We start from the raw sequence: 15,968 nt of genomic DNA on the forward strand, positions 1-15,968 counted from the left end.
ATGGCGCCTGTCAGATTTATTATAGCTTCTGGCTGGCGTAGACTCTATGCGCCAGAGATTCACATCGGCCTCTTGGTAAATTAGGCGCATCTTACTCCAGCTCTGAGGATCAAGACTGTCCTATGGGAACACCAGCCTTGATCAATTCCCCCCTTTGTAGGACATTTGGTCTTGGCTATGAGCCATTAAAGGGGTTTCCAGGTTTTCTATACTGATGACCCTATCCTCAGGATTGGTCATCAGTACCTGATCGGTGGGGGTCCGACACCCAGGACCGGACCCCCGCCAATCAGCTGTTTTGAGAAGGCATTGGTGCTCCTGCTGCTGCCGCCTTCTGGAACAGCTGGTCGGCGGGGGTCCTGGGTGTCGGATCCCCACCGATCAGGAACTGATGATCCATCCAGATGATAAGTCATCAGTATAAAAGACCTGGAAATCATTTTTATATGGTCAGTGAACTCCACATGTAGCTTTTTATCACTTTATTAGCTCTTCGTCATGAAATCGGTTCAGTAGTAATTAGGAAGGGTGTGTACTATATGGCATAATCCGAGCGGCATCACAGCCACATTAGGCTATTGTTGGGAAGTCATTGCTTGATGGCCTTCTTAAAGGGGTAGCACAGGTTCCATAAAACAGGTCTCATCCCCATTGAAATGAATGCTGCAATCTGTTGTTTCTTCACGTTCCCGCAGTCCTCACCTCTTCACATTCCCTGTTGTAAGTTCGTTGTCTCAGTTAATGGACCCTTCCTTCCATATATGAAGAGGCTGGCAGACAGATGGCGAGGGCACATTGGGGCAGCGTGACGGCACACAGGGGGCAGGAAGCCAGAAATGAGGCCCAATGCAAGATATATATTTCAAATGTAAATGATGCCCACTGTGCTCAGGGAGGGGGATTTGTGTTAAAGGTTAGACCCAGCATGGAATCCGCCCTGCGGAGAGAAGAATTTGAGCTGTGCTGTCTGCAAACAATTAATTGGACTCCGGGATCTAATGAAGCCGCTCATGATGATGTCAGCGCTGAAAATCGGGGCCGCTCTTAAGTCCTTTAACTCGCATCGCTGCCGCGCAGGTTCTGTCTGTCCCATGATGCCTGAATAGAGTGCCTCCAATTACATGTGTACAGAAACGTATGGATTTAAGGGGACATTCACCGTTAAACCAGGCAGTATGGGGGTTATTTATCAAGAACGGGGTATTCTATGCCAGTCTTAATGTCGCCCGCCCACCTGAGAATACGCTTGATTTATGATAAGATGCACGCCGCGTCATAAATTAAGTATATCTTTCAACAGTCCATGCGCCTAGATCTCCATTATCATTTACACCAGAAAAGTGGCGTGAATAATGATAAATCTTCCAGCATGGTGTTAAAGTGCTGTTTAACCCCTTAAGGGCACCCACATACATATATACGACGGAAGTCTGGGGTTTAAAGATGGTGCCCGCTCAGAAGCTGAGCAGGCACCATAATCACAGGGTGCCCACTGTTTTATACAGCAGACAACCAGAGGCAATGTCTGTCATCGGCGATAATGCCAATCACAGACATTTAACCCCTCGGTTGCTGTGGGAGCCTTGGGTCTTCTGAAAGCTTTGAGGCCTGTCATAGTGATGTTCCTATGGAGCCCTACGTTGGCTAGCCCTTCCAGGCTAGCTCAGCTGAATTTAATGATGCCTTTAACTTAGCGATCCGTTGTTTCATTCTGGAGAAAAAGTACTTTTAATCAATGTGCAAATGACGAGTTAAATGCACCAAAGGCGGTCCAAGCTACTCTGTGCACCAGATGACTGTCAATCAAGGAGAGGGAGGGGCTGGCAGGAGCAAGAGTGCACCGAGTGGTTTAGCCCTGCCCTCTGTGCACTTAAGTGCTCATTTGTATACAGAATAAAATATTTTTTTCTCCAGGATGAAACAAGTGAAAGCTATCATTACATTCAGCCGAGCTAGGCCTACAAGGTATTGTGCCTGGTTTACCAATGAATTTCCCGGTGACATACTCCCTTTTGTAATTTTTCTATGTGTTTGACTACATCCTATGGCACACTGTGGTCTGGATCATAGTAGGGTCCTTCAAGCTTCTCTTCTCCGCTGCAAGATATAGAATGCTTCTGATCATCAGTTGTATGATGCCTGCCTACTATAGTGCGGTATTTTCAAGCCTAAGGCTTCCTATATCTTACCTTCTATTCGTGTTTTCTGAGTGTAAGACCCAGTATGATTGATTTGTATCTGCTGCTTTAACTTTTAGTGTAATCTGAGGACATGCTTGGCATTAGGGATGCCAACCCATCACATGCATGAAAAATTAGGTCATTTGGAGCCTGCCTATGATGGAGAGTGTGAAAAACGAGGTCAGCTGGGGTTGTCCGTTATGGACAAGCAAAGAGCTAGACATTGTGGACGGGTCCCTAATGATGACATTTTTCAGTCGCTGTCCAGTGGTCTCCTGTACTGTATAACAGGAGCTCTGGTCTCTGTCCTCATTTAGTGTCAAGTGCCCCAAGTTGATTTAGAAGGTAGTGGATTAATGGCCAAGTAGTCCCAGATTATAAATGATGGTTGGCTGGTGTCATGGCAGAGTGTATCTGATGCCTACAGCTGGTGGACCCTCCTCACCTTGTATCTGAGTTTGTGTATTTTAGAAGTGAGAAGAAGACTGTACCTGAAGATCTTCCAGCGTTATTCATACAAGCATCAGATGAGTTACATGCGGATTCTGTATCAGATTTGACCCTGTATATGGAAAGGGTGAAGCCCACAATGGAAACCCAAAGCATAAATTGATTTTAAAATCCACACCGAGTGTCCATTTCCGATGGACTAAGCACAGAATTTTACTGTGGCTTGTGGATGAGATGTTATATCTCATGCACTTTGCTGCTACCATAAACTGCTGCAGGTTTTCTGCATGGCAGAAAATATACATTGTATGTGCCCAATGTGGATATAACTAATATAAGAATAGGGTAGTAGCCACAAGGATATTCCTAGGACATGGCACCTAGGTACATGTGCTCTCCAGCTTGTAACCTCAAGGCAGGGCTGTGGAAGCTCCTCATCATGCTGGACAAGTTGTGTCTAAGCATAAACAGTAGAGCGGCTGTCATGTGCAAGATGCTCCGTCCTCTGTTACTTCAGAAAATGTTTCAGTTTCCTGGGGTTCAGAAGAATAAGGAGCAGGTAGTGACTTTGAAGGGATTGGTCATCCATGGGGACTTCTTCTGCAAAGCCCCTACCTTGGCCGAACTCATGTTGGGAATCATATTGACCTGATCCCCACCATTGCTGCTCCTCGGGCACCGCAAGTCAGCGGTCTCCCCGCATCATCATCCAGTTTGACAAGGGTCACATGGCCTCTGCAGCAAATGACTTGCTCTACCATTGACGTGTCACCCATGCGTCTGGTATAAGGGTCATGTGACACATGGGTGACATGTCATATGACTGCACGACTGGCTCTTCCGCTGAAGTCCTGACCGGATGTGCTCCTGTGTCTTCCTATTCAGCTGCATAATGTACATGCAACCGGAAGAAGGAGCACATCCGCTCAAGACTTCAGCGGAGGAGACTGCAGCCAGTTGGGCAGTCACAGGATCACAGCCGAGATGGCGGAATCGGCAATGTGATGGAAGGGTAATTACTGCTGTACCGTTCTCTCTTCCACAGGGTAGCACGCAGTGAGAATTTAGCTAAAACCCAGAGAACTGTTTGCCAGTTTAATTACATAGAGGACTACAGCACACGCGGTATAATGGAGTATCTGTATTTCGTATACTTTGTGGTATTAATGTGTCACCTTGAGATTGGATCAAGTATAAATCAACAGATTTTTGTCTGTGTGCGTGCAGCCATTTGAAATTATTTAAAAAAAAACATTTTTTGAGATGCCAATGTGCGATCATAGTTATTCTTGCCGCTGACTTATTTGAGCAGTGGTCCACCTTTGGGCCCAGTCATCTAAAAGGCCAGCTGGTCAAACGCTCATTCTGCTGACGGCTATCTCTCCGGACCCACCCATAAACATACACGCTAGGCTAAACAGGGAGAGAGGAGAAAGCTGCTGCCAGGCACGTCCAGCACCGGCTTATCACCCACAAGAAGGAAAGGAGCGGGCAGTTAAGATCCAACGTGCCCGATCCTTCTCTCCACCAAGATCGATTGTCGAGGGAGAGTCTACACCTAATATCGTCAAACGGCCCCACTGAACTCTGTAGGTTCAGCCAACATTTATCTAATGTGTATGGGCACATTTGGGGGCATTTTAATTGGTCTGTGCAGGGGTGGGGGGTTGGCGCCACCTCCTTCTCCCTTTAGCAGACCTGTAAAAGGTAGCATACTTACCTGCTTCCCGGACCTGGCTACCGGCTCGTTCTCCTCCTGGCCTCGATTTCACACCGCTGCAGCCAGTCACATATGAAATGTTCACGTGACACAAGGGGTGCAGGTCACCACTGCGGCCATCAACTGGCTGCAGCGGCTTCAAAATAAATGGAAGTTTACATCCTGCAATCTAAGCAGGAAGCCAAGGCCAGGAAGAGAAGGAGACTGGAACCAGTGCCGGAAAGCAGGCAAGTGTGTTTAGACAACCAAATCCACACACACACACTGGTGCACAACCCTTTTAAGTAATACATTGCAGCTCCATAGAATATTATTTTCAGACATGTTTTTTTTTTATTTATTTTTTTTATTACCTGTAGTTACTTTCCCACGTCCACCTACACTGGAGACTCAGTTCCTTTGACCATTGTTGACTTGCTCTCCAAAACTGACGTGTTCCTTCTGCCCTGTAAGAAGGATGATTTATGCCAAAATGAATATCTGCTCTACTGGAGATTGAGTTTATTGGACACAAAATGACATCTCTGAATGGCGTACGGTTACAAGATTCCGGATATGGCGGTTCATTGTCAATTCATTTGGAAAATTAGGTCTAATTATCTGACTTGTGTGGAATCCCCATACACTTTCCATCTTCAGTTTTCCCAGCTGAATTTTGATAGATGATGAACATTTTTCAGGCTGTATCTCTTACAAACATGTTTGTGTGAGGGTAATTTAATGATGGAAAAAAACCTATAATGGTTTATTGCTGGTCAATTACATATTTTCCAGCCCATATTAACATAGCCGTTTAGCTTCTTCTCGATTATAATGGTTCTAGTATCTGGAGGTCTGTCATGGTTACAGCTTGTTTGCTGCTTGCTGTAGATGGTTGCCCCCACACTCTTCTAGATATATAAGCTATATACTTTATTCCCCTACTGATAGGTCCTTGAATTTTGCTTCACTGGTGGCTTAATGGTTTTCTTTTTCTTTTTTCTTTCATGTCCTAGGCTGATGCCAAGATGGTCTGTGACGTGGTGAGTCGCATGGAAGACACAGAACCTTTCTCTCCTGAGCTGCTTTCGGCCATGATGAGACTGTGGTCAGATTCTGGAATCCAGGAGTGCTTCAACCGATCCAGGGAATATCAACTTAACGACTCCGCTAAATAGTACGTGAGCTGTTCTTCTTACAGAGAAATATGTCTTTATCAAACTAATCTATAAAGCTATAAAGGCAAGCCATGTTGCCAATGACTCACTACTTCTAATTGGCTGGGGCGGACACATGTTGTAACCCTTTAAAGGGCTTCTGTCACCCCCCCAACCCCCAATTTTCAGTTTTTGACTTATTATATTTGTTAATGTAAGCAGATTCCATATATGCCCCTCTTACCTCGGGCAGTGCAGTAATTACAGTAAAAAACTTACTTTTATTATATGTAAATTTCTTCACTACCAGCAAAGTGGGCGGACTTGCTGGTAGCCGCCCATCCTCTGTTTGAAAAAACGCCCCCTCCTCCACTTGATTGACAGGGCCAGCGAGCGCTCTCCTCCTCTCGCTGGCCCTGCCTGCAGCCTCAAATCCCGCACCTGCGCCGTACCGGTCGTCATTCGGCGCAGGCGCTCTGAGAGAAGGACGGCCGCTCCTTCCTCAGTGCGCCTGCGTCGATGATGTCAGCCCTACACCCGGATGGGCGGCTACCAGCAAGTCCGCCCAACTTGCTGGTAGTGAAGAAATTTACATATAATAAAAGTACGTTTTTTACTGTAATTACTGCACTGCCCGAGGTAAGAGGGGCATATATGGAATCTGCTTACATTAACAAATATAATAAGTAAAAAACTGAAAATTGGGGGTTGGGGGGTGACAGAAGCCCTTTAAGCCAATCAGCGGCAGGATGAAGCAGACATCCATAGTGCTAACTGCTGAGGCACAGCTTCTCAGCCTGCCTCTCATCTCCCTCCATGGACAATTCTAAGAAATGTGCTGTTTTACATGTAAACTTTATTTAGTGGAGCTGATTTATTAAACATGTCTGTAAATACGGTTTGTTGCCTGAAACAACCAATCACAGCACAACTTTCACATACCAGCGCATGATTAGATCGCTATGGGTTAACAGGAGTCCAATACCCAGTAACCCTCTTCCCCCTTTACTTTCCCTCTACCAGTGGAGTAGTGGACTCTGCCAGCATGGGTGTAGAGTGGGTTAAGTGGTGCCTGTAGAAGGGTATTGAATATTGAGTAGTGGATGTTCCCGTCGTGGGTGAGGAACAGTTTGCCTTTTGCCACCTACTTCTTTAAGAAGTGAGTTGTGAGGAGGCGGGTGTCTGTCACTATCTGGAAGTCAGTGTGTCGATACAGTCAGTATAATAGATATAGGAGAGCAAAGAGTATATAAAACCATAACAAAAATATAAAAAGTATGAAGCAACATGTGGAAGGGGGTCCACATCTCCTGCCCTGGAAGGTTTATTATCCTGCAAATGCTTCTACGATTTTAGCGTTTTCTAGAGCCCATTTTATTTTTTGCACAATGGGCATACAGGGGACAAAGTAGTGACACACAGGAGACAGTGATGGCATACAGGGGACAGTAATGGCCATACACAGGGGACAGAGTGATGGTTTTCTAGAGCCCATAGTATACACTGGCTTTATTGCTAAGGTTGTGTGTGTAGATAGATAGATAGACAGACAGACAGACACTAGCAAAAGGACCAGGCTTCGCACGTGTATATTTAATCTAGTTCATTTAATGTTTGTGTGTGTCATTAAAAGATATCGACAGTATCCACTATAACAGTGACAACTACAGTATGCCGCCCCCTTACCAGTGACCTCCACATCGGCCGCCTCTTTATTAGCGACCTCCACAGTACCCCATCTCGTTAACAGTGATTTCCACAATAACCCGTCGCCTTAACAGTGACCTCCACAGAGCTCCGTTCCCTTTAAAATGTGATCTCCACAACACCCCGCCCCCTAAACAATAACCTCTACGGCACCCCGCCCCTTAACATTGACCTCCATAGCAGACCATCACCTTAACTGTGACCTCCACTGTTCCCTGCCACCTTAACATTGACCTACACAGCAGCCAGCCCCCTTACCAGTGACCTCCACAGTGGCCGCCCCTTTATTAGTGACCTCCCCAGTACCCCATCTCCTTAACAGTGATTTCTACAACACCCTATCCCCTTAAAGAGGACCTTTCACTACTCTACAAACTAAAAACTAACTATATCAGTGGGCAGAGCGGCGCCCAGGGGTCCCCCTGCACTTACTAGTATGTCTGGGCGCCGCTCCGTTCGCCCGGTATAGGCTCCGGTGTCTGCGCTCCCTCTGTTGTACTGGAGTGATTTCTTGTATGAGGCGTGTCCCTTGCTGCAGTGCTGGCCAATCGCAGCGCACAGCTCATAGCCAGGCTATGAGCTGTGCACTGCGATTGGCCAGCGCTGCAGCAAGGGACACGCCACTTCGTCCACTTGATCGCGCTGCCGGCTTCTCGTCTGTCTCCTTTGTTGAACAGGACCTGTGGTGAGCATTCATTACAGGAACAGGACCTGTGGTGACGTCACTCCGGTCATCACATGATCCATCACCATGGTAAAAGATCATGTGATGGATCATGTGAGGACCGGAGTGACGTCACCACAGGTCCTGTTCCTGTAATGAATGCTCACCACAGGTCCTGTTCAACAAAGGAGACAGAAGGAGATGCCGGGCTACGCGATCAAGTGGACTAAGGTGAGTTAAATTTTTAAAAATATATATTTTAACCCCTCCAGCGCTATTTTACTATGCATTCTGTATTCAGAATGCTATTATTTTCCCTTATAACCATGTTATAAGGGAAAATAATAATGATCGGGTCTCCATCCCGATCGTCTCCTAGCAACCGTTCGTGAAAATCGCACCACATCCGCACTTGCTTGCGGATGCTTGCGATTTTCACGCAACCCCATTCATTTATATGGGGCCTGCGTTACATGAAAAACGCACAAAGAGGAGCATGCTGCGATTTTCACGCAACGCACAAGTGATGCGTGAAAATCACCGCTCATGTGAACAGCCCCATAGAAATGAATGGGTCGGTATTCAGTGTGGGTGCAATGCGTTCAACTCGCGCATCGCATCCGCGCGGAATACTCGCCCCGTGTGAAAGGGGCCTAAGACATTTTCCTGAAAAACAAATAGCTGCACCCTCTTCTCTCGTCACCGGGTGTTCTACTTCCACTAAAAGAAAGAAGGACTCACATCAGCGTAGAAGGAGGTTCTTTACTTCTATTTAGAGCAGTGACACTAAGGAACGGTCTACCAGTGGAGGTTGTGATGGTGAATTCATTGAAAGATTTAAAAAATATAATATCAGAAGTTATGGTTACGAGAGTACTGCAGGTAGGTCCTAATCCAGGAATTTACCCTGATTTCTCCCCTCTGGGTCAATACTACAGGATAAGAGTCCATTCACAAGTCAGTGTTCTGGTCGGTAATTTCCGTCAGTGATTGTGAGCCAAAACCAGGATTGGAGCCTCCACAGACATGAGGTAGAAGGGAAAGATCTGCTCCTGTTCTGTGTTTAGAGCCGCACCTGGTTTTGGATCACAATCACTGATGGAAATCACTGACGTGCGAATGAGGCATAATTGGTAGAAGCTGATGGTCTTTCTGCTCTGCTGTTTCCATCAGTCACATCGCCACTGAATGGTCCAGCAGTGCTGGTGGAATTTTGACATTGGGACCTCCACTGATCCAAGTGGAATTGATTGTTTAGACATACAGAGAATCCACATAAGTGGTGTACTGAACTACTATAGTGGCACCTGAGGGGGTTAAATGGTCAGGATCAGAGTTTTCTTTGATTCTAGCCATTACAGCAGGATGCTGGCTGTCAGTAACAGGAGTCAAGGCCACATAGTCACTCAGATGTACATCTCCAGTAGGTCATGGTGCTAGTAATGCTATGGCTTAAAGGGGTTGATAGGTCATCAATATCATATTGGTGGGGGTCCGGCACCCCTGCCGATCAGCTGTACGAGGAGACACGTGCCGTCTCCCTTCTCTTTGCCTGCTGCTGCTGTCCCATAGACATACAGCAGTGCACAGGAAGAGAGAAGGGAGACTGCACATGCGCACTGCGTCGTCTCCCCGTACAGCTGATCGGCGGGGGTGCTGGACCCCCGCCAATATGATATTGGTGACCTATCCTGAGGATGGGTCATAAATAGAAAAAGGCTCGACAAAGTCTGCCATACACATTACGATAAAGTAAAAAATAAATATATATTTGTACCTTGTTAGCCAGTGGTTGATAGCTTTTAATGGCTAACTGAAAAGGTGATGACACAATTGCAAGCTTTCGAGACCACTTAGGCCTCTTCCTCGGGCATCTTGTAAGACAGTATCTGAAGATTGACATATTTCTAAATAAAAAATATATATATATATTTATTTACAAATATGTCAATCTTCAGATACTGTCTTACAAGATGCCCGAGGAAGAGGCCTAAGTGGTCTCGAAAGCTTGCAATTGTGTCATCACCTTTTCAGTTAGCCATTAAAAGCCATCAACCACTGGGGGATCTAAGATTTTCTTATCTGCACATCATTACCGGTATACACTCAAGATTGGCATTAAGAATTTGTATTTTCTATTCAGCACAAATGATGACGTTTGTGGTAATTGTGGTTTTGTATAGGAAGGAAAACCACTGACTGTAAATGGGCCCTCAGATCACACAACATTGTGTGTGTGTGTGTGTGTGTATATCTATATCTGGTACGTTTCTCCTTGGAGGCCAGCTTTTCCTGACACAGTGCAGACTCTGCATACAGAAGTCGCCTTGGAGGAATTTGGATGCCGCTCACACAGTTTGTTGTAAATGCAGGAGAACAGAGCGGAGCTGTAATCCTTCCCTGCTGAAGATAACAGCTCCTCCATCATCCAACCACTCCCCTCAACACCACCCACGGCTCTCCGTGAATCATTCTGCCTCCGCCACCTCCTCTTTCCTCCATTCTCCTGCCCCTTCCTCTTCGCTCTCCTCTCCAGTACAGGCAGGGGGATGGGGGTTATTCAGCTTGCAGCGTTCACCGTGAAAGTGGAGGGTGGGGGCTCACTTTCTCATACCCCCCCCCCCGAGATACAAATAACACTGGGAAAGGCAATGGCTGCCCAGCTGTAATATCTCCATGTTAGAGGCTGCCCCATTGCTCCGAGCCAATCCCTCAGCATTTCAATAAATCCTTGGTTTCCATAGCAACCCCCGAGCTCTCTCTCTCTCTTTCTCCGTGGCCGCGCTGCCGAGAGATGAAGATCATATGAAAAGATGTGAATCTGTGCGCACATATGCTGCACCTCCCGGGGGGGGGGGGGGGGGGGGTCATCGGAGGGCGCACATACAGACAATGCACACGTCGGATCTGCGGCTGCATGGATCTGTTGGAAGTTCATGTCCCCTGCTGAAATGAGCGCGTTCATGCATCTGTGCATTAGCGTGCCATCAGATGAAATGGAGGCCGGGCGCTGCAGGAGAATAATACATGCTGGGCTGTTAGGATAACCCCCTCCCCTCCCTCCCCATTGAAATAGATGATAACGGGGGCGAGCGGAATGATTTCCCAGCGTTCCATTTTGATGTCATCCTGACCAGTAAAAAACAGGATCCCCCGTTCCATAAGGCCAGAAAGCTGTAAAATCCGGTGAGATCCATAAGAACGCCTCGTCATTGGTGTTGCACGCCCTAACAGAAACGAGAGTGCTGAAATCCACAGCCATTTACATGACAGAAGCCATGATTTCTCCACAGACAGCGGACCTTTCCCCTGTATTTTACGTCCTTTGTGGACATATTCTTAGACTGGACTGACGTACGTGGCACATCAAAAACGGGAGGAGGAAGCACTGAGTCTGTAGGACACCTGTGGCTCTAATGGTGTCTGTCAGGTTTGTGTTAGGCCTCATGCACATGACTATCCATTTTGCAGTCTGCAAAACGCGGATGCCAGCCAAGTCGCCATTTCTTTTTTAGCTCCTGTAGAAATGTCCTATCCTTGTCTGCAAAACAGAGAAGAATAGGACTAGTTCTGTCTTTTTTGCAGCGCCGCAGAACGGACATACGGATGCGGACGAACACGGTGTGTCGTCCCCATCTTTTGCCGCCCAATTAAAATGAATGGGCCCGCATCCGATCTGCTAAAAATGCCAATCGGATGCGGACTGAACATAGTCTTGTGCATGAGGCCTTAGGGATTCCGTAATTCTGCTGGATGCATCTGTATTTTGTCCTGTATTTTTGCCTATATAACAATAAAGAGAACCAAAGATTGGAATAGACCACCTGAGTCGTACAGCGAAAATGAATAGATGATCGATATAAAACTTAACTTTTAACTGTATTTTTGCCTACCACGACCTCTGCCACAAATGTGACCCTAGCCTCACTCACTATGAATCTGTCTGCCTCAATCCTGAATGCGGATGCCAGGCTGCTCCTGATGCCAGTCCACTGCACTTGTGGCCAGTCTAGTGTCAGGGTGTTCCAGTTATTACAAGTTATCCCCTATTCCAGTATAGGGGATAACTATTAAATCGGTGGGGGACCCTACCGCTGGGACCCCCAATGATTATGAGAACGGGTACCCTGTAGCCTTTGGAGACCCCCAAATGAATGGAGTGGCAGATCAGGCATGCGCACTGCTGCTCCATTCATCTCTATGGGAATACTGGAGACAGCGGAGTACAGCACCATGCTATTTCCAGAAGTGCTCATACCTGACCTGACGCCCTGTACCCGTTCTTGGGGGGGTCCCATCCACCGATCTAATAGTTATCCCCTATTCTATGGATACAGGATAACTTAACAGCCAGAATACCCCTTTGAAGCGGCTCTGTCACCAGGATCAACCCTATTAAACCAGAGATGTTCCAATTGATGGCTAAAAACAAAAACACAGATTTCTCTGCAGCTGTTTAGCATACAGACAGAAGAAAGGTATATCGGTAGTTTTAATCAGCATGACGAGCCCCACCGGCCAGTATGTCTGGTCTGATAGGGTAAATCCTGGTGACCCACACAACTCTCCATACATCTCCTCCTTCATCTCTGTCTACTATCTTACCTGTGCTGTATGTTTTGCTGACTGACATCTGCCATAATCTGAACCTCTCGCTCCCATCTCCAAGATCTCTCCCGAGCTGCACCAGCTCTCTGGAATCCACTACATGCTCTAGGAGCCATTACACCTAGAGGCTCTGCTCTCTCTGCAGCGGCAGCGCCCTCTGCACTTTGACAGGACCAGGCGGTGAAAACATCACAATGCTTGGCCATGTCAAGTGCAGAGGGCGCGGCAGTCTTTAGGTGTAACAGCGACGCCCCCGTTGCTCCTAGAGACTTGTTCGCATATATTAAAACATCAGTCCAAAGTAAGGTTACAGTGCTGGAGCATAACTGTTGCTTGGTACAATTATTAAAGAGGTTCTCTGAGAGTAGAACATCCCCATGATGTCATCAGTATCTGATCGCTGGGGGTCCGATACCCTTTCTTCCCACCAATCAGATGTTTGAAGAGGCTGTGGCACTCCGCTGAGCGCTGCAGCCTCCTCACAGCATTGTATAGTGGTTGTGCTGCACATAGGCTATGTGACCAATGGACAATGACGTCACCGTCCTGGGAAGAGGCCTCGGTGCTCACCAGACACCGTAGCCTCCTCAAACAATTGATCATCGGGCGTGCCAGGAGTTGGACCGCCACCGATCATATATTGATGACCTCTCCTGAGAACAGGTCATCAATATTGTACTCCCAGAAAATGCCTTCAAAATAAGGCTCCATTTACATTGCGTTTGAGACGTCCATTGGTATACCTCCTCCAGAAATCACACACAACAGTTTGTGGTGTAAAAAAAAAAAAATTGGAACCCCCGATCCATTTTTTTGAACAGTGCCCTATTTGGCCCAATGTCAGCGCCAGGACTTGATTACCAGTGTTACGGACACTTGACCAGTGGAAGAATATTCCTGCCTCTGACATTAGTGTCTCTGGAAGGGCCCGTGTGACTGTAGTAGAGGGTAGCTGGGATCGATACTGGGGCACATTTATAAAATTAGGCACAGATGGGATATGCTGTACATGTAAAGTAGAACATGTATGTGCACATATGTATAGGACTCCCAGCCATCCGTTTTTTTATTTTAAATTATGAGCTGCTATAATAGACACAGCCTACAGGAGAGGCGCTGTATCTGGGGGCCAAATCACACAACCTGTCTAAGGGGACGTTCACACGACGCGGACTCGGCGACACAATACCGGCGGTGGCTGTATGTTGTCTGCCTCCCATCGTTTTCAGTGGGTGGCAGCAGTACAGTTCTTGTGGCACGACAGACAGGCGCGGCTTAAAGCTGTGGTGGGCGTCCACCCGCGGTTCAGCTCCGCGGCATCCAAAGTCAAGAACACGGGGGTTTCTGCTCTGTGAACATACCCTAAAGGTAGGTGCTCCACACGTGTAACATGGGTGCGCAGTGGATTTCACCTCTCTACATTAAAAGCTGTGAAAATCCACAGCAGAAACTTCTGCTCAGAAAATTTCCACAGCGCCTGGATGGGATTAGTTCTCATCTCATTCCCTTGCCGCTACTGTATTCTGCTGCAGATTTTCCATCCGCCCGTCCGGACAGAAAGCCCTCAGCAATTTTGCAGCACTGCCCACTCGTGACAATGGAGGACAGGTGAACCTGTCATTTGACGAAATTACATTTTACATAAGAACATACTCCACATTGTCCAAACTCTGAAATTTATCACCACGCAGGAAAAAAAACATGTAGCCTCAAAGGGTTAAATAACAGCTCAGCTACATCTGTATGCAGGCCATCTTCTGCACTGCCGGATTCTATGGGCAGAAGCAGTAACAGCGCCATCTGGTGATGGATATGAACATTACTTCTATGGGAAGAGAATTTGGATATGAATCCCCAGCTGAAGAAATGCACTCCCCGCTCCACAAACATTTGCCTCTATGATTTATTAGTGCTGTCTGATACAGGAATCATTGCAGAGATTTCATATCCCACCACCGGGGGGCGCACTTACGTCTATGTAATTCCTGATACCAAGTATACTGGTACTGCTACAAAGGATGATATTGCTGCAGTTTTTATATAAAAATCCACAGCTGATTACAGTACTAGGCAAGTGACTTTTACCTGCATGAAAATGTACTTTATTCATTTTAAAATCTGAGGCACTTCAAGTATGTTGCACATTTTTTACAGTGGTTTTCACCACTTTCCATGTGACAGGTGAAATCTGCAGTGAATCCACAGCAGCACATGCTGGTTTTGCTTCAGATTTACAGCAAGATCGGTGGCGGATTATTTCTATCCTGGCGGACTTATTCTACTGGTGACTGAAAGTGGTTTCCAGGAGCGAAGATATTGATGACTTACCCTTAGGATAGGTCTTCATTGTCAGATTAGTGGGGATCTGACACCCGGCACCCCCATCAATCAGCTGTTAACGGGAGACGCAGAACATTGTGTGGAACTGGTGCACCACAACTCTGTGCACCACGTAGTGGCCATTCTTGGGTACTGCAGGGCAACTCCCATTTACTTGAATAGGATGTGCGCTAGTACCCAAGGACAGGTGTGGTTTTCAGGCCCTGTACAGTTTACTTTGGGATCCACAGCTGATCGGTGGAGGTGCTGGGTGTTGGAAACCCACCAGTCTGATATTGATGACCTATCCTATGGATAGGTCGTCCATATGTTAATCCTGGAAACCCTCTTTAATGCACTGAGACTTGATGCTTATGTTATGTACAATGGACCTTCATGTACCAATATTTTATACACATATTAAGCATGTACTAAATGAGATGTACTTTTATCATTGCAGCTACCTAGACAGCTTAGATCGGATTGGAGCACCCGACTATCAACCTACAGAGCAGGACATTCTGCGGACCAGAGTGAAGACCACTGGCATTGTAGAAACCCACTTCACCTTCAAAAACCTTCACTTCAGGTTAGTGGTGTGAACAGAGATTTGAATTTCCGGGATACAACACTTTGTCAATGGTTGACCACACCTTAGTTCAAGTGAAAGCCACTAGGAGCTAAGGTGCTCCTCAAGTCTACAATTACTTTCCTTCCCAATAATCCTATGGTGCTGATTCCTCCCCTTCCCAGTAGAGGCTGCAGGCAAATGGGATTTCTAGGACCTTGCAAGTTGCAAATATGGTGTGGTTACACGAGCAAGAACATTACCCAAGTGGTATTATTGGAACATTAGAACCTCAGAAGAGTCTTTTAACATATTAGTGAGCTGAGCGCACATCTGCAACCGAGGCGTGGTAACTGCAAGCAGAATGCCACTAATTCCGCGCTATGCCTGCCGGGGTTTTAAGTTGCAAGAAGTGGTAATCCGCATACGGATACTGCGGCTCAGTTGCATGTGTAGACCAAACAGGCGTGAGAGATACAACAGGGTTCGAATCAAGCCTGTCCAATCCCTATTTCTCCTAGTAACAGACATTAAGGGCTGTGTTAGACTCCCCAATGTTGTGCGCCAGTGGGTGATTACACAGGCCGAAGCAAACTCAATGTGGGACGAACGTTTG

At 46.8% G+C, this 15,968-nt stretch overlaps 1 protein-coding gene across 2 annotated transcripts in view; it reads left to right on the forward strand.

The window, feature by feature from the left end:
• Positions 1 to 15,968, forward strand: part of GNAO1 (G protein subunit alpha o1) — a 183,038-nt gene that overhangs the window by 134,278 nt on the left and 32,792 nt on the right. For both annotated transcript variants that reach the window (XM_040409358.1, XM_040409357.1), the window contains exons 4-5: positions 5,346 to 5,506; positions 15,245 to 15,373. In XM_040409358.1, coding sequence (XP_040265292.1) covers positions 5,346 to 5,506; positions 15,245 to 15,373 — 290 coding nt within the window. The remainder of the gene's footprint in view (positions 1 to 5,345; positions 5,507 to 15,244; positions 15,374 to 15,968) is intronic.

Source organism: Bufo bufo, chromosome 10 (assembly GCF_905171765.1).
Source record: "Bufo bufo chromosome 10, aBufBuf1.1, whole genome shotgun sequence".
Lineage (NCBI taxonomy): Eukaryota > Metazoa > Chordata > Amphibia > Anura > Bufonidae > Bufo > Bufo bufo.